Below are 27086 nucleotides of genomic sequence, written 5' to 3'. Positions count from 1 at the left end.
TTCTGCTCCCTCACTTGCACTCCTTTAATCTCATTGCTGGCATTTAACAGTCTAAGCAATGGTTCCAGCACAATGTCAAACAACATCGGCGAAAAAGGGCATCCCTGCCTGGTTCCCCTGTCAACCCTGAAGCTTTCCGAAACCCCCCCCCCCCCCCCCCCCCATTAACAGCGATATGGGCCTTCATCCCACCATATAAAGCTTTTAGCGCTTCTTTAAAGCACATAGGCAGGCCCATCCAGTCGAGAACCTGAAATAAAACCCCCCACCTTACTTGATCAAATGCCTTAGCTGCATCCAAACTGACCAGGATTACTGGTTCTTTCTGATGTTTACACTGGGCCATAGACAAGAGAGTCTTCCCAATATGTATGATGGAGTGGCGCTTGGGAATAAATCCCACTTGAGCTGTTCCAATTAAGTCAGGGAGATAATTCACCAACCTAGCGGCCAAAATCTTTGCCAGTTAATATCTACGTTTATTAATGAAATGGGGCGATACGATTCAGGGTCCTCCGAGGCCTTCCCGGGTTTCAACAAAAGAGCAATGCGTGCCGTATTCTCATACTTAGGGAAACCCCCTCCCTATATGACCGATATGTGATAGTCAAACAGTGGGCCCAATAGAGAAAGTTGTAATATCTTATAGAACTCGCCCGAAAAACCATCTACCCCAGGCGCCGAGAAGGGTTTCAACCCTCTAATGGCGCACTGCAACTCTTTAGGCTGTAGAGGAAGTTCTAATTTAGCCACTGCCTCACTGTCCAAGTGGGGCATCCCCGCTCACTCCAGAAAATCCCACACCTGGTCACGTGGTGCCGACCCTTTTTCCGTGTAAAGGTGTTTAAAATGTTCCCTCAAAACTTTTTGTATTCCATCCGGACTGTTTATGACAGACCCCTTTTTGTCTTTCAACGCTGATATTGTCCTGTTCCCTCCACTCTTTTTTTATCAATCTGGCCATCATTCCACCCGACCTGTTCCCGAACCTGGCTAGGCGATATTTTTGATATAATACGTTCCGTTGCATTTGTTCCTGCAGTAAAGAATTAACTGTCACCTGAACAGACAAGTAGCTGTCTTTGTGAGCCTCTGTAGGTGAGGCCACATATCTACGTCTGGTTCTTCGCAGCTGTCGGGTTAAGTGGATCAGACTAATTGCAGATTTCCGACGCCTCGCTGCTATATATGCAATCAAATCCCCCCTTAGTACTGCTTTGGCGGCACACCAAAATAGCTGTGGATTAGATTTATGTTCTTTATTATGTGCCACATAGTCCTCCCATTTCACTAGTAAGAATTTTTGAAAAGCTATATTTTTTGCTAAATAACTGGGGAATCTTCAACTCTTAGTTGGGGAGAAGCTTCTTGGAGCTTCTATCTCTATCCATACTAATGCATGGTCCGAGATCACTACTTCTTCCATGCTTGCCCCAACCACTCCTGAAAAAAGGTCTTCGCTCACCAGCGCGTAATCAAGCCTGGCCCATGTTCCATGAGCTCTGGACCTTTGCGAAAAGTCTCGTTCGTCCGGGTGTAGAAGCCTCCACGCATCTACCACAGAGAGAGAGGCTGCAAATTCACTTAACATACCTTTTTCCTTGCCCCCCTGAACCCCACTCCTATGAGCACCTGTGCTGTCCTCCTGCGTGTCCATCACTATATTCATGTCCCCTACGACAATGATCTTCTTCCCCTGAAACGAGCCGAGAACTCTTAACAGCTCCGGGAAGAAATGACCCTCAAAGGGAGTAGGAGCATAAACATTGAGGAGGAGTAACTCTCAACCCTGCAGCCATAACTTAATCAAAATATATCGCCCCTTAGGATACTTAAGAATTGTCTCCGCGTTGTAAGCCAGTTGTTTATGGAACAAGACAGCGAATGCTACATACCTGTAGAAGGTATTCTCCGAGGACAGCAGGCTGATTGTTCTCACTGATGGGTGACGTCCACGGCAGCCCCTCCAATCGGAATCTTCACTAGCAAAGTCCTTTGCTAGCCCTCGCGCGCCCGCGCGCACCGCGCATGCGCGGCCGTCTTCCCGCCCGAAACCGGCTCGAGCCGGCCAGTCCAGTATGTAGCAAGACAAACTCTTAAGGGAAGACACAACTCCAAAGGGGAGGCGGGCGGGTTTGTGAGAACAATCAGCCTGCTGTCCTCGGAGAATACCTTCTACAGGTATGTAGCATTCGCTTTCTCCGAGGACAAGCAGGCTGCTTGTTCTCACTGATGGGGTATCCCTAGCCCCCAGGCTCACTCAAAACAACAACCATGGTCAATTGGGCCTCGCAACGGCGAGGACATAACAGAAATTGACCTAAAAAAATTTACCAACTAACTGAGAGTGTAGCCTGGAACAGAACAAACAGGGCCCTCGGGGGGTGGAGTTGGATCCTAAAGCCCAAACAGGTTCTGAAGAACTGACTGCCCGAACCGACTGTCGCGTCGGGTATCCTGCTGCAGGCAGTAATGGGATGTGAATGTGTGGACAGAAGCCCACGTCGCAGCTTTGCAAATTTCTTCAATGGAGGCTGACTTCAAGTGGGCTACCGACGCAGCCATGGCTCTAACATTATGAGCCGTGACATGACCCTCAAGAGCCAGCCCCGCCTGGGCGTAAGTGAAGGAAATGCAATCTGCTAGCCAATTGGATATGGTGCGTTTCCCTACAGCCACTCCCCTCCTATTGGGATCAAAAGAAACAAACAATTGGGCGGACTGTCTGTGGGGCTGTGTCCGCTCCAGGTAGAAGGCCAATGCTCTCTTGCAGTCCAATGTGTGCAGCTGACGCTCAGCAGGGCAGGAATGAGGACGGGGAAAGAATGTTGGCAAGACAATTGACTGGTTCAGATGGAACTCCGACACGACCTTTGGCAGGAACTTAGGGTGAGTGCGGAGGACTACTCTGTTATGATGAAATTTGGTGTAAGGGGCCTGGGCTACCAGGGCCTGAAGCTCACTGACTCTACGAGCTGAAGTAACTGCCACCAAGAAAATGACCTTCCAGGTCAAGTACTTCAGATGGCAGGAATTCAGTGGCTCAAAAGGAGGTTTCATCAGCTGGGTGAGAACGACATTGAGATCCCATGACACTGTAGGAGGCTTGACAGGGGGCTTTGACAAAAGCAAACCTCTCATGAAGCGAACAACTAAAGGCTGTCCTGAGATCGGCTTACCTTCCACTTGGTAATGGTATGCACTGATTGCACTAAGGTGAACCCTTACGGAGTTGGTCTTGAGACCAGACTCAGACAAGTGCAGAAGGTATTCAAGCAGGGTCTGTGTAGGACAAGAGCGAGGATCTAGGGCCTTGCTGTCACACCAGACGGCAAACCTCCTCCAATGAAAGAAGTAACTTCTCTTAGTGGAGTCTTTCCTGGAAGCAAGCAAGATGCGGGAGACACCCTCTGGCAGACCCAAAGAGGCAAAGTCTACGCCCTCAACATCCAGGCCGTGAGAGCCAGGGACTGGAGGTTGGGATGCAGAAGAGCCCCGTCGTCCTGCGTGATGAGGGTCGGAAACACTCCAATCTCCACGGTTCTTCGGAGGATAACTCCAGAAGAAGAGGGAACCAGATCTGACGCGGCCAAAAAGGAGCAATCAGAATCATGGTGCCTCGGTCTTGCTTGAGTTTCAACAAAGTCTTCCCCACCAGAGGAATGGGAGGATAAGCATACAGCAGACCTTCCCCCCAATCCAGGAGGAAGGCATCCGACGCCAGTCTGCCGTGGGCCTGAAGCCTGGAACAGAACTGAGGGACCTTGTGGTTCACTTGAGATGCGAAGAGATCCACCAGGGGGGTGCCCCACGCCTGGAAGATCTGTCGCACCACACGGGAATTGAGCGACCACTCGTGAGGTTGCATAATCCTGCTCAACCTGTCGGCCAGACTGTTGTTTACGCCTGCCAGATATGTGGCTTGGAGCACCATGCCCTGACGGCGAGCCCAGAGCCACATGCTGACGGCTTCCTGACACAGGGGGCGAGATCCGGTGCCCCCCTGCTTGTTGACATAGTACATGGCAACCTGATTGTCTGTCTGAATTTGGATAATTTGATGGGACAGCCGATCTCTGAAAGCCTTCAGAGCGTTCCAGATCGCTCGCAACTCCAGAAGATTGATCTGTAGATCGCGTTCTTGGAGGGACCAACTTCCTTGGGTGTGAAGCCCATCGACATGAGCTCCCCATCCCAGGAGAGACGCATCCGTGGTCAGCACTTTTTGTGGCTGAGGAATTTGGAAGGGACGTCCCAGAGTCAAATTGGAGCAAATCGTCCACCAAAACAGGGATTCGAGAAAACTCGTGGACAGGTGGATCACGTCCTCTAGACCCCCAGCGGCCTGATACCACTGGGAGGCTAGGGTCCATTGAGCAGATCTCATGTGAAGGCGGGCCATGGGAGTCACATGAACTGTGGAGGCCATGTGGCCCAGCAATCTCAACATCTGCCGAGCTGTGATCTGCTGGGACGCTCGCACCCGCGAGACGAGGGACAACAAGTTGTTGGCTCTCGTCTCTGGGAGATAGGCGCGAGCCGTCCGAGAATCCAGCAGGGCTCCGATGAATTCGAGTTTCTGCACTGGGAGAAGATGGGACTTTGGGTAATTTATCACAAACCCCAGTAGCTCCAGGAGGCGAATAGTCATCTGCATGGACTGCAGGGCTCCTGCCTCGGATGTGTTCTTCACTAGCCAATCGTCGAGATATGGGAACACGTGCACCCCCAGCCTGCGAAGCGCCGCTGCTACCACAGCTAGGCACTTTGTGAACACCCTGGGCGCAGAGGCGAGCCCAAAGGGTAGCACACAGTACTGGAAGTGGCGTGTGCCCAGCTGAAATCGCAGATACTGTCTGTGAGCTGGCAGTATCGGGATGTGTGTGTAGGCATCCTTCAAGTCCAGAGAGCATAGCCAATCGTTTTGCTGAATCATGGGGAGAAGGGTGCCCAGGGAAAGCATCCTGAACTTTTCTTTTACGAGATATTTGTTCAGGGCCCTTAGGTCTAGGATGGGACGCATCCCCCCTGTTTTCTTTTCCACAAGGAAGTACCTGGAATAGAATCCCAGCCCTTCTTGCCCGGATGGCACGGGCTCGACCGCATTGGCGCTGAGAAGGGCGGAGAGTTCCTCTGCAAGTACCTGCTTGTGCTGGAAGCTGTAGGACTGAGCTCCCGGAGGACAATTTGGAGGTTTTGAGGCCAAATTGAGGGTGTATCCTTGCCGGACTATTTGGAGAACCCACTGATCGGAGGTTATGAGAGGCCACCTTTGGTGAAAAGCTTTCAACCTCCCTCCGACAGGCAGGGCGCCCGGCACTGACACTTGGATGTCGGCTATGCTCTGCTGGAGCCAGTCAAAAGCTCGCCCCTTGCTTTTGCTGGGGAGCCGCGGGGCCTTGCTGAGTCGCACGCTGCTGACGAGAGCGAGCGCGCTGGGGCTTAGCCTGGGCCGCAGGCTGTCGGGAAGGAGGATTGTACCTACGCTTGCCAGAAGTATAGGGACCAGTCTTCCTTCCCCCGAAAAATCGTCTACCTGTAGAGGTAGAAGCTGAAGGCTGCCGGCGGGCGAACTTGTCGAATGCGGTGTCCCGCTGGTGGAGAGACTCTACCACCTGTTCGACTTTTTCGCCAAAAATGTTATCCGCACGGCAAGGCGAGTCCGCAATCCGCTGCTGGATTCTATTCTCCAGGTCGGCGGCACGCAGCCATGAGAGCCTGCGCATCACCACACCTTGAGCAGCGGCCCTGGACGCAACATCAAAAGTGTCATAAACTCCTCTGGCCAGGAATTTTCTGCACGCCTTCAGCTGCCTGACCACCTCCTGAAAAGGCTTGGCTTGCTCAGGGGGAAGAGCATCAACCAAGCCCGCCAACTGCCGCACATTGTTCCGCATGTGTATGCTCGTGTAGAGCTGGTAGGACTGGATCTTGGACACGAGCATAGAGGAATGGTAGGCCTTCCTCCCAAAGGAGTCTAAGGTTCTAGCGTCCTTGCCCGGGGGCGCCGAAGCATGTTCCCTAGAACTCTTAGCCTTCTTTAGGGCCAAATCCACAACTCCAGAGTCATGAGGCAACTGAGTGCGCATCAGCTCTGGGTCCCCATGGATCCGGTACTGGGACTCGATCTTCTTGGGAATGTGGGGATTAGTTAATGGCTTGGTCCAGTTCGCAAGCAATGTCTTCTTCAGGACATGGTGCAAGGGAACAGTGGACGCTTCCTTAGGTGGAGAAGGATAGTCCAGGAGCTCAAACATTTCAGCCCTGGGCTCGTCCTCCACAACCACCGGGAAGGGGATGGCCGTAGACATCTCCCGGACAAAGGAAGCGAAAGACAGACTCTCGGGAGGAGAAAGCTGTCTCTCAGGAGAGGGAGTGGGATCAGACGGAAGACCCTCAGACTCCTCGTCAGAGAAATATCTGGGATCTTCCTCTTCCTCCCACGAGGCCTCACCCTCGGTGTCAGACACGAGTTCCCGGACCTGTGTCTGCAACCTCGCCCTGCTCGACTCCGTGGAACCCCGTCCACGATGGGGGCGTCGAGAGGTAGACTCCCTTGCCCGCATCGGCGAAGCTCCCTCCGCCGACGTGGTCGGGGAGCCTTCCTGGGAGGTGGCCGCGGTCGGCACCGCACGCGGTACCGACGTCGGGGACCTCAACCTGGGCGATGGGCCAGCCGGCGCCACGCTCGACGGTACCGGAGGCGCAAGCACCGCCGGTACCGGAGGGGTAGGGCGCAACAGCTCTCCCAGAATCTCTGGGAGAACGGCCCGGAGGCTCTCGTTTAGAGTGGCTGCAGAGAAAGGCTGAGAGGTCGATGCAGGCGTCGACGTCAGTACCTGTTCCGGGCGTGGAGGCTGTTCCGGGCTGTCCAGAGCGGAGCGCATCGACACCTCCTGAACAGAGGGTGAGCGGTCCTCTCGGTGCCGATGCCTGCTGGGTGCCGACTCCCTCGGCGACCCAGAGCTCTCGGTGCCGACACGGGGAGGAGACCAGTGTCGATGCTTCTTCGATTTCTTCCGAAGCATGTCACCGGAGCCCCCCGGCACCGACGAGGAGGACGTAGAATCCAGCCGTCGCTTCCTCGGGGCCGAGACTGAAGAAGGTCGATCTCGGGGGGGCTGTACCGCAGGAGCCCTCAGGGTAGGAGGAGACCCACCCGAGGGCTCACCGCCACCAGCAGGGGAATGGACAGCCCTCACCTGCACTCCACCCGATGCACCACCGTCCGACGACATCAGCAGACGAGGTCCTGGTACCACCGACGTCGATGCAGCTATCCGATGTCTCGGCGCCGATGCAGAGGCCCGATGCCTCGATGCACTCGATGCAGGGGCGGCCGAGGAAGATGGTCTGGACGCTGACGACGTCGATGCACTCGAAGATCCCGGTGCCGATGCCGACGAAGAGCCCGAGAACAACACGTTCCACTGGGCTAGTCTCGCTACCTGAGTCCGCCTTTGAAGCAGGGAACACAGACTGCAGTTCTGAGGGCGGTGCTCGGCCCCCAGACACTGAAGACACGACGAGTGTCGATCAGTGAGCGAGATAACCCGGGCGCACTGGGTGCACTTCTTGAAGCCGCTGGAAGGCTTCGATGACATGGGCGGAAAAATCACGCCGGCGAAATCAAAAGCCGAAATGGCGAAATTTGAAGCACCAAAATTTAGAGGGAGAAAAAATCTCGACCGAGGCCGAAAAAAGGCCTTCCCCGACGACGAAAGAAAACTTACCGGGGCAAAAAGCTGGAAGTACGGGGAGGATTTACACGAAACCCGGCGGGGGGTTTCCGGAGCACTTCCCGACTAAGAAGAAGCTTTCCCGAAGGAAAAAAACACGTTCAAAACAAATTGGACGCGCGAGGTCGACTTTCCGGGGCTCGACACGGCAAAAACACGACCGTACCGAGTGCGGACAAAAGAAGACTGGCCGGCTCGAGCCGGTTTCGGGCGGGAAGACGGCCGCGCATGCGCGGTGCGCGCGAGGGCTAGCAAAGGACTTTGCTAGTGAAGATTCCGATTGGAGGGGCTGCCGTGGACGTCACCCATCAGTGAGAACAAGCAGCCTGCTTGTCCTCGGAGAATACTACTTCCCCTTTCCATCCCTCCGAAGAGGCATACATGGACTACCCCACCTACCCCTGCTTATGTTTCTCATGCTCCTGGTCTGTTAGTTTGGATTCCTGTAAGCACGCAATGTCTGCCTTACATCGCCTTAAGTGTGCTAAAATTTTTTCCTTTTAAATCGGGGAGGAAATCCCCCCCACATTCCAAGTAATTATTCTACAATGTGGCTAACAAGTTAGTATTCACAATACCAGGAAATAGATAAAGTAGAACCCCTGAGCCCCAGCCCTGCCTCAGAGGTTGAAATGCCACTATTCCCCTTGTCTTGATACCAACACTCTCAGGATACCATATTTGACCTACCCCCCTATAAGGATGAGACTTATACCCATGGCTCTTATGCTTTGTCCTCCCAACCCCCTATAGAGCTGCCCTTCTCCCTCCCTTCCCCACACCCACCTTCCCCTGAAATTCTTCCCTCCTCCCCAGCCCATTTCCCCCCACTATGTCGCCCATCAGTCAGGTCATGTACATGCTAGGGCCCCCCCCCCCAACGCTTAATCCCTTAACATAGATTCATTCTCTGTTAATCCTAACCCCCTTGCATCAACTCCCCACATTAAATCCATATCAAAACGTGCACCAACAACATAAAACAGTTTTTTCCAAAAACATTGCTTTACACCTGAACTTAGCAAGCTTCCTGCCATGCTGCATTGCTCCTGCAGCTCTGTCCATTTCTCCGTGCTGGTATCAGGAATCCCATGACCCAGACTTGAGCCGATGCCCCATCTTGAATAACAAGTCCTCGCTGAGGCCTTCACCCCGTGCTTGGTAATAGTTCCTGATTTACAAAGTCCTGTGCGTCAGACACTGACTCAAAGGTGCGCCATTTACCTGCATGCTGAATCCTTAATATTGCAGGATACAGGAGCATAAACTGGATTTTCTTTTCCGCCATCAATGAGCATATGGGGTGAAAGCGCCATCGTCGTTCTTGAACACCTGTGGAATAGTCTTGGAAGATCCGGATCTGCTCGCCTTCATAGGTCAGAGACTCACACTTCAGCCTATAACCCCGTAGAATTTCCTCTTTATGAAGATAATTATGTATCTTGATTATTACCACTCGAGGTTTCTGCTTCTCTGGCTGAATCCTTCCAAGTTGATGTGTGCGCTCAATACACAATGCCCCATAGCTATCCGAGAGGGCAAACTCCTTACTTAGCCATTGCTCAAGCAAGTGTCCTAGTGAGTTGTCTGTTAACTTCTCAGGCAGGCCAACAATTCGCAAATTGCGCCTTCATGTTCTATTTTCTCCAGTTTTTCTTGTTGGGCTTTCAGCTGATCTTTCAGGCGGGAAACTTCTGGCTCGCAACGGGCCCATGTAGCTTCTATGTCCGAGATCAGTTTTTCTGCTTCGCCCGTCCTTTTTATTGTGTCGGACAGCGTTGCTTCTAATTTGGCCAGCTGGCCGGATAGCACTTCAAATCGTGGGGTTAGCGCCGTGCCCACTGTCTCCGTGATCTATGCCAGCTACTTTTCATTAAACTCCCCGCATGGTTCATGCGTTGCCTGCGCCATCTTGACACTAGTCCCTAGCTGTGGGAATTTTTCCTTTTCCGTTTTTGAGCTTCGGCGGGACACCTCAGACGGCATTGGGAGCAAAAATTGATCCATGCACAGCTTACCTCGGCTTAGGTAGCGGTTTTATTTCATTTAGTTGGGTAAAATTTGCTTTTTGTTTGCTAAGTGAGGGTGAGGGACCTGGAGCAGCGCTGAAACACAGCCACTACCCACCGCGCATCACGAGACCCTCTAATTTTAATTTAAAAAATTTGTTTTGGATTGATATGCTCATTAAGTTTAAAAGTGTTTCTAATATATATATATATATATATATATATATATATATATATATATATATATATATAGATAGATACACACACACAGTGCACCCCATTTAAGTGCACGTCGGATAACAGCATGCTCTGTTTAACTGTAGGCCGTACTTCTGTCCTGTTTTTGGCACCATCAATTTCTATGGGGCCAAACTTCATTTTAGTGCACCACTGATAAGTGCAAGATTCGCTTATATGCATGGTTCAAGACCGCTCCTCTGCAGGAAAGACTCTGCATAAGTGCACGCATGGAATATGGAAGCCGATTGCGCGTGACAACCAACGAGATTTCAAATTTACTGCCTCTAACTGCTACACGCAGAATAAGCGAAAGAATGTTGTTAGGGCGTACACCGGGGTCATCGTCACAGCAGAACTGTAAGACTAATATGGCTGAACGAATAGAAGTTCTTAAAAAATTAGAAAACAAAGTCAAGCATCTATTGCTAAAGAATATGGTGTCAATCCCAGTCAAATTTCACGTGTCTTGAAGCAGAAAGACCAGCTTCTGGAAGACTGGCAAAACAACACAAATCCACAACGGAAACGAAAACGGGCGGGAAAAGCTGAGGAGGTAGAAGATGCTCTTCTTCGTTGGTTTTGTCGAGTCAGGAGCAGACAGTTTCCTGTCAGTGGTCCACTGCTTATGGAGAAAGCTAACCAGGTAGCAGAAAGTCTTGGACTGACTGAATTCAAAGCCACTGTTGGATGGTTGGAAAGATGGAAGGAGAGGAACAACATAAAATTCAAGAAGCAGCATGGTGAGAAACAAGACGTGGAAGACTTTGGTGCTGAAAATTGGTTGTTTCAGTTCTTCCTACCATCTTGAACGAGTTTGCACCTTATGACATTTTCAATGCTGACGAAAATGGTCTCTACTGGCTATTGATTCCTGATGGAACACTTGCATTCAAACATGCCGAAACTACTGGAGGTAAAACATCAAAGGACCAACTGACAATCCTCCTTTGCTGCAATATGGATGGGAGTGAGAAGTTGGAACCCCTTGTCACTGGAAAGAGCAAACAGCCCCGTTGCTTCAAGAAAGTTAAGCGACTTCCTGTGTCATACGAGGCTAACGCAAATTCATGGATGACTGGGGAAATTTGGAAGCAGTGGCTAAATAAGTTAGACACTAGAATGCGGGCATAAAAGCGTCAGATTTTGCTGCTTTGTGATAATTGTGCTGCACACAGGGACGATGTCAGGCTAGCTAACGTCAAGGTGGGCTTCCTGCCATCAAACACTACCTCTCTGATCCAACCTATAGATCAGGGCATAATAGCCAATTTCAAACAACATTATCAGGCTCTTGTGCTATGTTGTCTGATGAGCGTTATGGAAGACCAGACCGCCAAGGATAAACGTGTTGTTGAACTGGCTTGTAATCTATCACTGTTGGATTCCCTAAATATGCAAAAAGAAGCCTGGAATCATGTTACACAGGCAACCATTGTGAACTGCTACAAGCGGGCAAGCTTTGTTAAGGATTTGGAGGGGGAAGAAACAGATGCAGCTGTGGCAAACACGTCAGATGAAGAGGTTATTGACATCCCAGCCGGTGTTACTGAAGAGGAGTTCCATCGCTACGTAGCTGTTGAGTACAATCTACAAACAGCTGAAGACAGCACTGATGTCGAGATATGCGCCTACACACAGGCAACAACGGCTGATGATGGAACAGATGAAGAAATGAGCAGCGAGGCACATGCTGACGAAATTCAACAACCTCCTCCTGTCACTTTTGCAAGAGCGCTGGAGAGTCTCAACATTGTGCGGGCCTATCTGGAGGCCACTCGATGTCAGTGCTATGACAGCTTTTACTGTCTGGCAGACGTAGTCTATGGAACTCACAAACCCAAAAGTGTACAGAGGACTATAACTGATTACTTCAAGCCAGCCTGTCAGTTAACTGAGACTGTATACTGTATGTATAATAATAAACAGTACTGTACATATGTTTATCAGATGTCAAGCTTCTTTGGGTCACAACGGTTAAGTGCATGCTCTGGTTAACTACATGCATTTCTTTGGTCCCAGACCCTTGCACTTAAGTAGATTGCACTGTGTGTGTGTGTGTATATATATATATATTCTATTTATTGGTCAGTGTTTTATATGCATTGTTTTATTTATTCATTTTTGAGTTGATAAGAGTGTCCCTTGACACAGTTCTGTATTGAGTGAAACGTGGCCACGTCAGGCTTTCTGTGCGATTCCTTCAATAAATGGTTTGGAACTTGATCCTGTCTACACACGTTATTCTGCTGCTTATCACCAGACCATGTGGCCTATGAATCTTAACATCTGCTGAGCTGAAACCTGCGGAATCTGTTGACCCTTCTGGACCACAGAGTAAGAGCCTTTATTCATTGGCTTGAGAGGAAAGCACTGGATTAAGTTGTCTATTAAGGCTCCAATGAACTCCAATTACTGGCACAGGTTGAGGTGGGACTTGGGGTAGTTATGACAACCCCTAGTAGCTTCAGCACCCAAATTATATTGTGCATTGATTTAGTTGCACCTTCCTCTGAGGTGCTCTTGACCTGCCAGTAATCTAGGTAAGGAAACATACAACCCCAGTCTGTGTAGTGATACCTAGGTGCTGACATGAGGCCAAATGGCAGAATGCTGTACTGGTAGTGATGTGACTGACATGTATCTGTATGTGGGTATAAGCATCCTTCAAATACAGAGCAGAGCCAATCCTCTTCTTGACTCACTAGTTAGTAGGATACCCAGGGAAAACATCCTCAACTTTTGTTTTGCCAGATATTTGTTCAGGACCTTTATGTCTAGGATGGAACAAAATCCCTGTCTCTCTTGGTGAACAGGAAATACTTGGAATAAAATACCTTCCCCTTTTTCCCCCCCTTGCAGATGGGAGACTGCATTGGCCTGCAAAAGGAAAGAGTTCCTCTGTAAGCAATTCCTACTGCTGAGAGCTTAATTTTGATACAGGGAAATTTGGAAGGAATCCTTCCAGTTGAAATGTGTAGCCCAGAACCCACCGGTCTGAGGGCTACCTTTCCTGGAAAAAATTCCACCGCCCTAACAGAAGGTATTCTGGGACAGCGATGTGAATTGCAGCTATACTCTCCTGGAGCTAGTCAAAAGCTCATCTCCTTCTTTGACTGGGCAGCCGTCTGGGACTTCTGCTGCTGCAGAGGAGAGCAAGAACCCTGTTTATGCTGAGGATGTCGAGAGAGTGGAGGGATCTACACCTTTGAGAGTAGTAGGTCCTCTTTTTGCCCTCTGCCAGAATATCTCCTGGATATAGAGGCCAAGCCAGGAGTGGGACAAAATAGTGACTTAATGGTTTCAAATTGTTTCTTGATTAGGTCTGTTCCCTCCTCCAACTTGTCACCACAAGGTTGTCTCCCTGATCTGGAACATCTGCCAGCTTTTACTAAACCACTGTATTAAGGTCTAAGGCATGCAGCCAGGCGAGTCTGCACAACCCAATATGCTTGAAAGCAGATCATGTACTTCTCACACTCCTGCCCCTTTGGCTACTAGCTGAGTTCCTCAGCCTTTTCCTGAGGGAGAGTGTCTGTAAACTTTGCTACACTACATAATATTCTACAAGTGAATGTTCAGAGCTGGTAAGAAGATACAGAAGAGGCAAGCAGAGCATTCTGATAAAATTTCTTCCCAAAAGATTCCAGTGTCTGAGCCTTCCTCCCCAGGAGTATGGAGTAAATCTTGAACTCTTAATTCTTTTGAGAGTAGATTTGACCACCATGGAAAAGTGAGGAAGCTGGATCTACTAAAATCCTAGAGAACTTTATACACAGAGTGAACCTTCTTATTAACCTGCTATACAGAAGGGGTTCTCTCACTGCTTCTGCTTCCTCTGTACTAGCTTAAGGATTCTGTACATGGGCACTATCACAGCTTTGCGGGGGGGGGGGGGGGGGTGTCAAATTGGAGGATGGGCAACATCTCTGCCGTGGCTTATCCTCAGTTTCTAAATCGAAAATGGGACAGACTTAGCTGACTCCCATATAAAAAATTTTTAAAAATCAGAGGTCCTCTGGAGGACACTTCACTCTTGTGGAGGGGAGGCATCTGAGAGAAGACCAAGGGACTCTTCCTCTGAGAGAACCTCTGCTGCCCTCTGAGACACCCAGCAGTGGTCAAAATCAGACTCAGAAGTATTCCTCTGCAGATTTGAGTTTCTGCTTGTCTCACATCTGAATCTCTGCTCAGGCCTGGGATGGGGGTGTTGAGGTACTGGGGATCCCCAGTTCCCTAAGGAGGCTCCCCGCCTTACCCGAAGGGCTAAAGAACTCCCAGTTCAGTGGAAACTGGCTCCAAGGCCCGTCAAGGCCTCTGTGTCAATGTACTCCCTGCAGGCAGTACATGAGTCTCCAAAATAGGCTGGAACTCGTAAGGAGCCAGCGCCAATGTCCTTGATGCATTAGCCTCCTGGCGGGAAAACAGGCTGTTTATTTGCTCATGGAGCATGGTCCTGAGCCACCCCTCAAGGGCTGTCATCGAAGGCTAGGGCTCATCCAGAGTGGACATATCTTTCAAAGCCATCGAGGCAGTACTGGCGAGACATGTTCTTGGCTTGATGGAGGCTGTTGCGCCCCAGCCAATTCCTAGGTGGGTGAGTGGCCCTCATGTTGGGGACACTTTGAGGACATCAGTAATCTCAATGCCTCGGTGTTGGATGCTGGTGCTTCTTGGCTTTCACCCAATACATGGCAACGGAGTCCCTCGGCATTGACAAGGGCAACAACAAATCCTTCCTTGCACTCAGGAAGAGATCAGAGGATGCCCAATTGCACTGGTTGCTATCAATGCTTCATGTCAAGGAAGGCGGAGGCCCTTTAATGTCATTACATTCCCAGCCAATGCATCTCCCAGAGCCCGAGACTAATGCTGAAGGTGATGGACTGGACTGCTGAGTGCCAAAAATTTGTTCATGCTGCTGCTCTCAACCTCCAATACCGCTTGTTGACATCGGTAAACAGAGTTTACAAGAAATTATGATTGGGCCCCAGGCACTGCAGGCATCAATTATGAGTGTTTGTGAGGGATATGGTCCTGCTGCACCAGGTGCACTTAACCACTGGGGAGTTTTCTGGGTAGGAAAACACAGCTGAAGCGAAATCACGCATCTCAGTGGAGAAAGAGTCCCTGAGCGGATGCTTGTAGTATATTTTTTGTATGTATAAATATTTTTTAAGCTTACCCCTGTTCCTGTCTGCACCAGTCTTGTAGTCCTGGCCCCGAGGACCTGACTCCTTTCCCCCCAGAACTCACCACTGTGTCAACTTTGCAGTCCTGACTAGAGAGTTGCACGGGAACGGGGTTCGTGGGATTCCCGCGGGGACGGAGGCAGTTCCTGCGGGGTTCCCACGGGGATGGAAGCAGCTCTGCGGGGTTCCCGTGGGGACGGAGGCAGTTCCTGCAGGGTTCCTGTGGGGATGGAAGCAGTTCTGCGGTCTTCTCGTAGAAGTGTAAGCTGCACCAGGCTCTCATCTACCGAATACCAGTGCTGTCTTCTCCTCCTCCTCCTCCTCTTCTTTGCTTTAACAGCACAAATGTGGAAAGTCTTCCATTAAGGAGGTGGTAGAGTCATAAATGATGACGGAATTCAAAAAGGCGTGGGATGAACAAAGAGGATCTCTAATTAGAAAATGGACATTATATAAAACCTAACCTTGAATGGCTGCATGTGTGTGGATGTGTCAAGTGACGCTTAAATGGCGACTCTGGCTGTGATGAACTAGGGCTGATACCTGGCAGACTTGTATGGTCTGTGTCTCATACATGGCAATCTGGTGTAGGATGGGCTGGAAAGGGCTTAGACAGCAACTTCAGTGGCTGGAATATGAGGACAGTGCTGGACAGACTTTTACGATCTGTGTCCCACAAATGAGAAAACGAATAGACTGGAGTGGGCTTCAACGGCAACCCCAGTAGTTAGAACATAAGGATAGGGCCAGATAGACTTCTGTGGTCTTTGTTCCAGAAACATGAAGGAAAGACCATAATCAAGTATATAATATCACACTCGTTGATTTAATGATGACTTGATCATGAGTGTGACTATTGGCAGAGTGGATGGACCGTTCAGGTCTATTTGCTGTCACTTACTATGTTACTATTAATCCTCTTTGCTACCAGGCTGGTGCACAGACCTCAGTTCTGACACAGGCACGAGAATCAGATGTCACCTGACCTACTGGCGCATGCATGTGGCGACCTCTCAGCACACAGTGCAAGTGAATTGGAGACAAGTCTTACATGTGCGCACCAGAGTGTTCCAACTTCCGTTCCTTCCTTGCCTACAGTGCTGTGGCTCAAATCCAGAGAGAGACTAAGGGAGCTAACTGGAATTTTCTTTTATGTACCATTAAAATTCTTACGGGGCCGGGTGGGGATGGGTTAAAATTTTGCGGGGATGGGTGGAGATGGGTAAGATTCCAGCAGGGACGGGCGGGGATGGGTAAGATTTCTGTCCCCGTGCAACTCTCTAGTCCTGACCCTGAAGAACCACCCCCTTTCCCCTGGAGGTGGTGATGTACTTAAAGTTATTAAGTCTAACAGTGTTTGTGCCACAGGTGCATGCAGAAGAAGCTTGCTTAAAGAATTCTTTGGGGTGCTTATGGGATATAATGACACTTATTACAACTAGTTTATGCTAAATTTAGGTGGCCAGTACTTCAGAATGTTCCTCCAAGGCACAGGTAAAGCTGTTTTTTCTGTTTGTTTGGTGTTATTCCTTATTTTTAGTGTTATAGTGGAAAACTTCCAGATTGAAGTTATACATGGGTGTAGGGCAGCATCTTACTTCTTTTCCTTACAGCCACTCCCCTTGGACTAGTGTGTTGGTACCAAGTTCTTCATGTGTTTCTTTTAAGCCAAATCAAAGCATTGAAGACTAAAAGTATGTAATTTATTCATACTACATGATCTCATTCTTGAACAATTCTCTATAATCGGGCATTAACGAGTCACAATTGAAAGAAGGCAAACATTTATTTTATCAGAGGGATATGCCTCAGAACATACATATTTTCCCAAAAATAGAGAGAACCGCAGAGGTGGAAGTATTGCACTTTAAGAGAAACCCTTGCCAATAATATTAGTTAAGATTTTACACAGTACACATTCCTTAAAAGAATGCTCATATTTCCTACAGCAACATTTTTTTACCGAGCTATTGTTTCAATTGATAAATGGGATTCGTTATTATAGCTAATATTAGATGTGACCGTGCTTTATCCACATCTCTACAGTAAGAACGTAAGTGTTGCCATACTAGGACAGACTGAAGGTCCATCAAGCCCAGTATCCTGTTTCCAACAGTGGCCAATCCAGTGCCCCCTAGTCCTAGTATTTTTGGAAAAAGACTAAACAAACGATTTACGTCTATCCTGTTCCACTCCACTCAGTATTTCATAGACCTCTATCATATCTCCCCTCAGCCATCTCTTTCCCAAGTTGAAAAGCCCTAGCCACTTTAGCCTTTCCTCATAGGGAAGTCGTACCACCCCTTTATCATTTTCGTAGCCCTCCTCTGTACCTTTTCTAATTCTGCTATATCTTTTTTCAGATTCGGTAACCAGATTTGTACATAGTATTCGAGGTAAGGTTGCACCATGGAGCGATACAAAAGCATTATAACATTCTCATTTTTGTTTTCCATTCCTTTCCTAATAATTCCTAACATTCTATTTGCTTTTCTTAGCCGCCACTGTACAACGAGTAGAGGGTTTCAACTCATCATCAATGACACCTAGATCCTTATCCTGGGTGGTGACTCCTAATGTAGAACCTTGTTATCACGTGGCTATAGTTTGGGTTCTTCTTTCACACATGCATCACACTTTGCACTTGCTCACATTAAATGTCATCTGCTATTTGAATGCCCAGACTCCCAGTGTCTTGCAAGTTTTCACAATCCTCTTGCAATGTAACAACTTTGAATAACTGTTATCAGCAAATTTAATTACCTCACTAGTTATTCCCATCTCTAGATAATTTATAAATACGTTAAAAAAATAGTGGTCCCACCACAGAACCATAGTGAGCATCCAACAAAACTGAAGCGACTAAGCCACCACAAACGGCAGCCTGCCCCCTGAGAGAAGACACATCAAACCCCTGCTTCAGTAGGGTCTCCATACGACGGTCCTGTGGGTCCCTGAGTGTCATAATGGGAGAACAGCTGCAGGCAGACCCTCTCACCTCAAGACAATCCAGGTGCCCTGCAGCAGCCACGGAAAGTTGAGGACACTTCAATCTGGAAGGGGAGAGGGACGGCCGCCTGAGTGTGGTATCCCCGGGGTGATAGAGACCCCCATGGACTCAACCCCTGTTCGGTCAGCAGGCAAGCCTAGGTATCTAGACTGAGGTCTTTGGTTTTTGTTTTAAATTAAACCTCTTGCAGTAGTCTCTGATAAAACCGTGGCAGGGCTCTGTTTAAAATGGTGTTTGTTTTTTGTTTTTTTTTTTAAAAGGCTCCAAAAAAAAGAAAAAAAAATACCCATTGGAACTGTAGTCTTACCACTCCTACCAACTGCTGAGAACAGACTGACTTTCAGAGGCCTGCACAGTCCACTTATACGCCTACTTGAATTCAGTGTGTTCTCAGTCTCCATCTGTTGGTAGGAGTACAAAACCTGTGTGCCAATCCAGAGAGACACTGGGGAATGTATTTTAATTACTGATTTGGTTATTATAAACTGCTCTGGTTATACCAGAAGGGTGGTATATCACATACTACAAATAAATAAGGGGGCCTAGTAGGCCACAGAAAAAAACTTGGAAGTGCCAAAAAACCTGACTAAATGAAATAAAGGGGGAAGAACGGGAACATTAGTCCTGCAGGAGAGACTTGCATACAGTTTAAAGAAAGATACGCTACCAGAAACAAAGTGTTTTGTTACAAAAGGTTCAGTTGGCTGTTCCACAGAAAGGCGGTATATAAATAATCTAATAAAATAACTTAGGAATTCACTACTGAACAAACTGAGTAGCATTTCACACACACACATATATATATTTGTAACACTGGTTGTGATAAGCGGTATATTAAATTAATAAATAAAATCAAACCAAACACTGTAAAATTGAAATGAAGAGACATGAAACAAGCTATGGGGTGAACTGCACACATCCACATTACTCTGAGGAAAAAAAAAAAAAAAAAGAGGACTGAGCTGGTCCCATGCGGCAGCAGTGGGCAGGAAGACACATGCTAGGATGCTTCCAAATGCTTCTAGAAAGAACACTGGGAGCACTTTCCACACTGGGCTCTCACCCATCAGTAAGAATATTCACATCCTGCTTGTCCTCAGAAAAGAGCTGTTCTAAATCTACTTAAGTATTTTTTTTTAGTCCATGCATAATAAAACCATGAAATCTGCTGCCAGAGAATTATGACAGGCTAGCAGTTTCTGTAGAGCCAGGGTCCATTAACCATTATTTAGACTGACAGCCTTACATGTCTCCACCTCCTGTATCTAGGAGGGAGCGACATGGAATGATCATATTACCCCTCTCCTTTGTGAAGAGCATTGGTTGCCAATTTCATACCAGATCTCTTACAAGTTGTTTCTCAGTCTATAAAAATTACCATTCGGGACAGCCTTTATACCTGTCACGTTACCTTTTACCTTATTCCCTTCCCCAGACTCGCCACTCATCTCAAGTTAATTTGCTCCAGATTCCTTACCTCCATTGTGTGCATCTCTCATCCATATGTAGTAGTACTATGGGTCCACAGCTCTGGAATGCTGCTCCTTTAGCCTTGTGATTAGAGACCTCTTTGCCTATTTTTAAGGCCCAGCTGTTTGTTACCTCTTCAACTCCAGCCACCCTTCGCTGACCGCTAAATCCATTGTTACCACTAGATGATACTATTCTCTGTTTACCTTCTCTCATTAGCAACTGTTTGCTTTCTCTTCCCTCTCACTGTATCCCTATTTCTTTCCTATATTGAATGAAGTTCTTTTCAGCTCTGATTGTTTACTATACATTTAAGATGTAAACCGCTCTGATTTAATAAACTTGAAACAAGATTCCCTAATTTGGGGTCGAAACATACTCCAGGTGACCTGAACAGGCCACAGTCAGAGACAAGATGCTAGCCTTGAAGGATAATTGGTCCAATGCAGTGTGATATTTTTAAAAGTTTTTTTTTTTTTTTAGTAACTATACACAATACCAGGTGTGCTGCAATAGACGCTTGCTTGTGAACTCAAAGAACTGCAAGTACCCAATATATTAAAAAAATAAAAAAAAACCAGAAAGTTCACCATGCAAAGAATTCACCTGCTGTGCCTTCTTGGGTCTCTTCATGAATTTTGTGATAGACATGCTTCCGGTGGGCTTCCTCTTTACTGACACTGGAGTGGTCTGTGGTTGTCCTCCAGTGGCAGTGTTGCTATCATCTTTCACTTGTGTCAGATAGGTCCACTGGCATGGAAAGGGTAGATTCTCCTGGTCAAAGCTCCTTAGAACCTCAGCATGGACATACCAGCACATTCTATAGTCCGGCCTTTTCTCATACACAGAGTTTTCTGAGATAATACGCTTCAGCCGGGCCTTAGAAGGTATTGTATTTTCTTCGTTGGTGGTAGGAGTCTGAGGTCGGGAGGTGTTGGAACTAGTGGGGCTGGCACCATTACTGCTTGCAGTAACAGCTCTATCAGTCAGCAATCCTCGGCGACAGTACTCCTGAAACTCTTGAATAATAACTTTGCTACTGTTGATGTTTCCATGGAGCAGAGGAAGCAGCTGAGCCAGAACTAGAAAGGAGGTTGGGGGAATGGGGGGGAGAAAAAAAAAAAAAAAAAAAAGATTTCAATGGAAAATGTACTAAAAAATTTAAAAAGAAAAAAAAAAAAACGCAGAGACATATCCTAGGGGCATAGGGTGCAGCACAGAACAATTTATAAATGTGTCACACAATTAGGGGTTGATATTCAGCCAGCAGCACTCAGCATCATGTTGACTGCCACCAGCATTATGCCTGGAAATTCAATGCTGAGCCATGTCCGGGCTTTGGCATTGAATTTCCAGGTTTCCAGAGCCAGCTAAACCATTGCTGGTTAAGTGCAATATTCAGTACTTAACCGGCTATGGGGCACTGCACAAAGCGATATTTAAGCGATAACCTTGGTCAGTTAAGTACTGAATATACCTACATATAATACATGTAAACCACTTTGGTTGTACCACAGAAAGGCAGTGTATCAAAATCCATGATTCTTTACCCCTTTGAATATTAGCACTTAGCTGGCCAAGTGCCAACTCTGCCCCAAGAACACTCCCAAAATAGCTTTAGGCACTAACCAGTTAAGGGCTGCTGAAAATGACCAGTTAGTCCCAAACAAGCGATTAACTGGCCAGTTGCCATTTCTGGCTGGTTAAATCGATTTGAATATCAACCCCTTTAAAAAATCTGCATTTTGTATCTCAAATTAAGAGCCTTACTAAGATAGTACTATAGATTTCCTCAACTCTTACTTTGCTGGTCCTTTGAAGTGCGCTTTGCGGTCGTTTCCTGTACCAGTTCTTCCTCTGCAATATTTGATTCCAAAAAACAGACTGCAAACCGCTGCAGTACCTTGAGTTCTACACCAGCACCAGCACCCTCCCAGATGCAGCCGATCACCACAGGTTGCAGGACCTGGAACTTCTTTCCTTTTGATAATAACTCATCCCACTCTTTTGCTTTCAGTTTCTGTCGAACCTTTTGGTTCTCTGGATCAGTCTTCTCCTTAAAACAAAAACAAAATAAAATTAGAAAGGGGCCAATACAGTAACTCCTCAAATCTGAAGGAGTCCCCTTCCCCATCTCTAGAAGGCATAGGGACACTTTTCACTCCTGTCCCCCAAAAATAGCAAACCAAGCACTCCTTCCAAAGAAAGTAGAACAGTAAATGGCAGAAAAACAACTGCCTCTGTTTGTCTAGTTATTTCTTTCCATACTGCAACGATATCACAGCTGCCATCCACAGAGTGTGACTGCCTGTAAGATCTCTCCTTATCTTACCCATTTATACGCTACCACCTGAGGCAGATAAGCATATAAGAGCCCCCAACCTATTTTACCCCCAGTACCCCTCCCCTTCCAATATCCATCCAGAAGCTCTGCAATAATTCAAACAGCCAACACCAGCACAGCTGCTGCTTAAACATCTCGTTTCTTAGGTCCCATGTTTAGCCTGTCACACCCAGCTAAGTGAGCACCTGCATTTACACTAGGATTTCTCACATTTTGTATTATTTACTTTAGCACTCACTCTGACCTCAGAACAAGTCATTGAATTGTATAAGCAGACTGTTTTAACAGGTACTTCTAAGGTTATACTTTTGCTAACTCCAAGTTTTTCAAAGCTCAAAACTCCAGTGATGTTCTGAAGAGTGCTGAAAAAATACTGCCGGATCAGGGCAGTGAAGGAACTCCCTAATACTCAACACTAACGAGATGCAAATTTAGGTGTGCCCAAAGCATTGAGCATTAGGGAATTCGGTGAAAGGGTAGTGTCTGGCGCATGCACTCAAGAGTTGTGCGTTAACAACAGCTCTTGAGCACATGCTCAGAACGCTGGGCATGTGCTAAGGAGGAGGCATTGCAGATTCATCGCATTTGAGAAAGTAGTTCTTCATGCCTAAGGCTCCTTGGCCCTTTACAGGGGAGCTGAGGCCTGGCAGAACGAGACTGCTGCTTGCTTAAATTGTGGTATTTTTTCATGTTCTATTGTTATTTCTCTGGTACATGTTCCTTGTTAAACCATTTGGGGAAATGGACTGTACTTGAAGTGCTGGTAAGCTCTGATAGCGACTGTACTAAACTGGCTGCCACCTTGCAGTTGTACTTCACTGACCCAGACCAGTATTAAAGCTTGTATATAAAAAATTATAATATGCATGCGTGCAGCTTCCTGCCCTAATCAACACAGTATAATGTCATGTAAGCACCGCCCCTTTCAGTTTAATTCTTTCCATGGTAACGGTCAGACCCGTTGACTCAGTATCTCCTGTCAGTGCAGTTTTTCGATAGAATTTAGCTACTTTTTTCTTTTTCCATTCATCACGTCATGCTTACTCCTTTTCAAAGAATTTGATTTACCCGCTCTTTTATTTCCCAATATGTCTTCAAAGAAGCAGGGCTTCAAACGCTGCAGTGCCTGTAAAAACAAAATGTCTAATTTGGACCCACATGAACAATGCATCCGTTGTTTAGGAAAGGCACATTTAGATTCAAAACTGTGACAAGTGTGCCAGCATACTTCCTAGAACATGTAAAATTAGAGACCTCAAAATGAGAACTGTCACCGACAGCCTCAACCAACTACTGAACAGGTTGTTAAAAAGGCTGCAGTTAAAAGAAAACATACAGACCCTTCTCTATCGAAACTTGTAGAAGTCAAGAATCCTGCTACTAGTTTCTCACCAGGAGCGTCAGCCTTGTACCAATCTCTGCCTGCTCCAGAGCAGTCTCCACCACCACAACTTTCTCTGTCAGTTGTCGGTGCCAAGACACAGTGTCAGTACACTTCCCATCATGCTTTCCAAAAATACTAGGACTAGGGGGCATGGGATGAAACAAATAGGAGAAAATTTTTCTTTGCCCAACGCATAATTAAACTTTGGAATTCGTTGCCGGAGAACATGGTGAAGGCGGTTAGCTTGGCAGAGTTTAAAGGGGTTAGACGGTTTCCTAAAGGACAAGTCCATAAACCACTACTAAATGGACTTGGGAAAAATCCACAATTCCAAGAATAACATGTATAGAATGTTTGTACGTTGCTTACCAGGTGCCCTTGGCCTGGATTGGCCACTGTCGTGGACAGGATGCTGGGCTCGATGGACCCTTGGTCTTTTCCCAGTATGGCATTACTTATGTACTTATCAATCTGCTGCATCGGAGCCGACACTCACCTACTAACAGGCTAGAATGCCTACTGCTCCTCAACACCTAATCGGCACCGATCTGATTCTTCCCAGCCTCATCGGCACAAACTCATTCTCATCGGCACCGGCATTCTTACAAACATCATTCTAATTACTCTCTCACTCAGCCGCACCGATGTACCTCCTCTTCTTATCATCGGCACCAACATAACTCCTCCCCTTCTCATTGGCACCGCACTGATTGCTCATCTTCACATCAGCATAATTATAGCTCCTCCTCTCATCGGCAATCACAAACATCACAAAATGAAATGCCATCTCGCATACAGACTACTAATGACAAGGAAATTTCTTCTTCACATCAACCATCTAATATAGGACCCAGCTTCTACTGGCAATGTCTCATCTATTCAATCTCACCTCTCCTCTCCACCACAGATGGCAGAACCTCCACAAGATCTTTTACATATCCTTCAGGAATTTTTGAAAAAAAGATCAAATCCAACACCCAAATTCAACTCCTCAGATCACTGGAAACAACTCAGCCACCCCTCCACTTTTAGGACCCTCACCTAGACAGCGTTCATGGTCTGCATCTACATCGGAATCTATGGCAGCGGAGGTCTTCTCAGACTATGACTCTTCTATCAATTCAAAAAATAAAATCAATCCAGGTGTTCTTCTCCTAACCATCCTACTGATCACAGTGGGGGCACGCCTGGTTTACCTTCAGACTCATCTCCTCCACAGCCATCAAAATCCTCTAAACCTGAGAATACATCTTATCTGAAATGTCTTCTAAAGTTAGCATCTGCTTTAGAAATCCATTCAACTTTTCAACCTGATCCAAATTCAAATAAATTACAGGCTCTTTGCTATAAGAAAGCACCAAAAGAAATTATAGCTTTGCCCTTACAAGATGTCCTCACAGACCAACATAAACTTATCTGGTCTACACCTTTTACTTCCAGACCAACAAAGAAAGTCTAGAAACAAAATACAAAGTTCAAGATCTTTTGGGCTTTGATAAGCCTCAGCTATCTCATCAGTCGATTGTGGTCCACTCAGCTATGAGGAAACATAAGAGTTTAAGGGATCATTCCAATTTTCCCCTAAAGATATGAAACTAATGGATTTGTTGGGCAAGGGAATGTACCAAAGTGCCATGCTTAATGCCCAAATAGGTCTACATATTTTTCATTATACCGATTATCAATTCACCATACTTGACAATTTATTTAAAGCAGTGGAAACTCTCCCAGTAAAACTACAGCCTCAACTTTGACCCTTACTACAAAACCTTGAAGAATGTGCAACTAATCTAATTTGAACTGCTCACGACTCTTACGACACTTCAGTTAGAGGTAATGCAGTGGGCATTTCTACCAGACGTATGGCTTGGCAAGGCACCAGGTCTATGTGAAGATGTTCACAATCACTTTGCTGATGCTCTTTGTACTGGAGATAATCTCTTTGGCGATAGGCAGTGGTGTGCTGGAGCCGGCTAAAAGAGCCATTTGTTAAATTTTTAATAAGATTTGGGAGCCAGTTGTTAAAGTAGCTACTTTAACAACCGGCTCCCAAAATTTGGGTTCTTGATACCCTCCTAGCATCAGCGTCCTCCGCCCCTATGTCTGTGGCTTAGGCATCTTTTGTCCCCAACTCCTCCCCACCCCCACGGCACCTTTCTGCGCTGTTTTTGCCCCCCCCCCCCCCCCCACCTCCTTGCCTCTTGTAGTGCCGGCTGCAGTGTGATTCATTTTTTTTAAGCAGTTATGGTTCACGTCAGCTAGCCAATCCCGGGGCCTTTCTTCAGCCCTCGGGGGCAGGACAGGCTGAAGGAAGGCCCCTGGGATTGGCTGAAGCAGCCTGTTCCCTGCCGACATGTACCAGCAGTGCTTTAAAAAAAAAAATTAATTGTGCTGCAGCAGAGTGTGTGCTTGCTTGCGCGCCTTTTCTGTTTAAGAGTGCCTGTGAGTGAGTCTCTCTCCACTCATCGCCGGAAGTGCCACTGGTGGTCTCTGTGCCCCCCAGTGCCCAGTTTCTCCACGTGGCCTGGCCTGTGCCTCTTGGCTTTGAGACAGACACCAGATGGACAGTGTCTCTGATGGCAGGTTCCCTCCTGATCTGCTTTCAGAGAGAGCAGAACATCAGGAGAGAGGGACCCGCGGTGCCAGAGAGGATGGAGCCGGAGGAGCCACAGAAAGCGCGAGTCTGGGATGGGGATTCCAGGAAGCCGGATCGGATATGAGCTGCTGCAACCATGTTATTGTGCTTAATTGTTGGTAGCATTTTTATTTAATCTCATTTATATTTTCAAACATGCCAGCCAGCTTATGTAGCATACGGATGCACTAGAGAAAGTATAACTTTTTATCGGTAAGAGTAGTAATTTGTTATAAATCGTAATCAGTGTGTCATTTGGAGAGGTTGTTTATAAGGACACCCTAGAATGTGTTATATATGTGCAGAGATTTTTTTTCTCCTGGTAAAGGGCCACTAAAACAGACATGTTTTGAGAATCAGGTGCTCAACATTCAGAGTTTCTATCAATTTATTTACTTATTTATGGCATTTTATCCCACATTAAACATGAATTAGATTGCAACCTGAGAGCATTTAAAATCTTTTTTTTTTCTGGAGAGATTAACGCATTGCCCCTCCCAGGCTCTCTCCCTGGGTATAGCCAGCTCTGCAAATTGGGGGGGGGGGCACAGAGGTGGATTGGTGCCCCCCACAGTCCACATCTGCGCCCCCCCCCCCAAAAAAAAAAAAAAAAAATAATTTGCAGAGCTGGCTATACCCGGGGACAGAGCCTGTTAAAAATTTACCAGCACATTACTGGCGATAGGGTCATACAAGACCGCACAACCTTAGACACATTAGAGGATGACAATTTAGATCAAACTAGGTCATCTTTTCAACTTTCATCATACAGCGAATGCTACATACCTGTAGAAGGTATTCTCCGAGGACAGCAGGCTGATTGTTCTCACTGATGGGTGACGTCCACGGCAGCCCCTCCAATCGGAAACTTCACTAGCAAAGGCCTTTGCTAGTCCTCGCGCGCTCATGCGCACCGCGCATGCGCGGCCGTCTTCCCGCCCGAACCGGCTCGTGTTCGTTAGTCCGTATGTAGCAAGACAAAGACAAGGGAAGACACAACTCCAAAGGGGAGGCGGGCGGGTTTGTGAGAACAATCAGCCTGCTGTCCTCGGAGAATACCTTCTAC

The 27086-nt window shown here is 47.4% G+C and overlaps 1 protein-coding gene across 1 annotated transcript in view; it reads right to left on the bottom strand.

Moving 5' to 3' along the window:
- CHAF1A (chromatin assembly factor 1 subunit A) overlaps positions 1-27086 on the bottom strand; it is a 177695-nt gene that overhangs the window by 26832 nt on the left and 123777 nt on the right. Inside the window, exons 12-13 of the mRNA XM_030219408.1 lie at positions 21461-21713; positions 20264-20739 (exon numbers count right to left, since the gene is read on the bottom strand). Coding sequence (XP_030075268.1) covers positions 20264-20739; positions 21461-21713 — 729 coding nt within the window. The remainder of the gene's footprint in view (positions 1-20263; positions 20740-21460; positions 21714-27086) is intronic.

This window comes from Microcaecilia unicolor, chromosome 11 (genome assembly GCF_901765095.1).
Source record: "Microcaecilia unicolor chromosome 11, aMicUni1.1, whole genome shotgun sequence".
In the NCBI taxonomy this organism is placed as follows: domain Eukaryota; kingdom Metazoa; phylum Chordata; class Amphibia; order Gymnophiona; family Siphonopidae; genus Microcaecilia; species Microcaecilia unicolor.
This window is presented reverse-complemented; position numbering and strand designations above follow the sequence as displayed.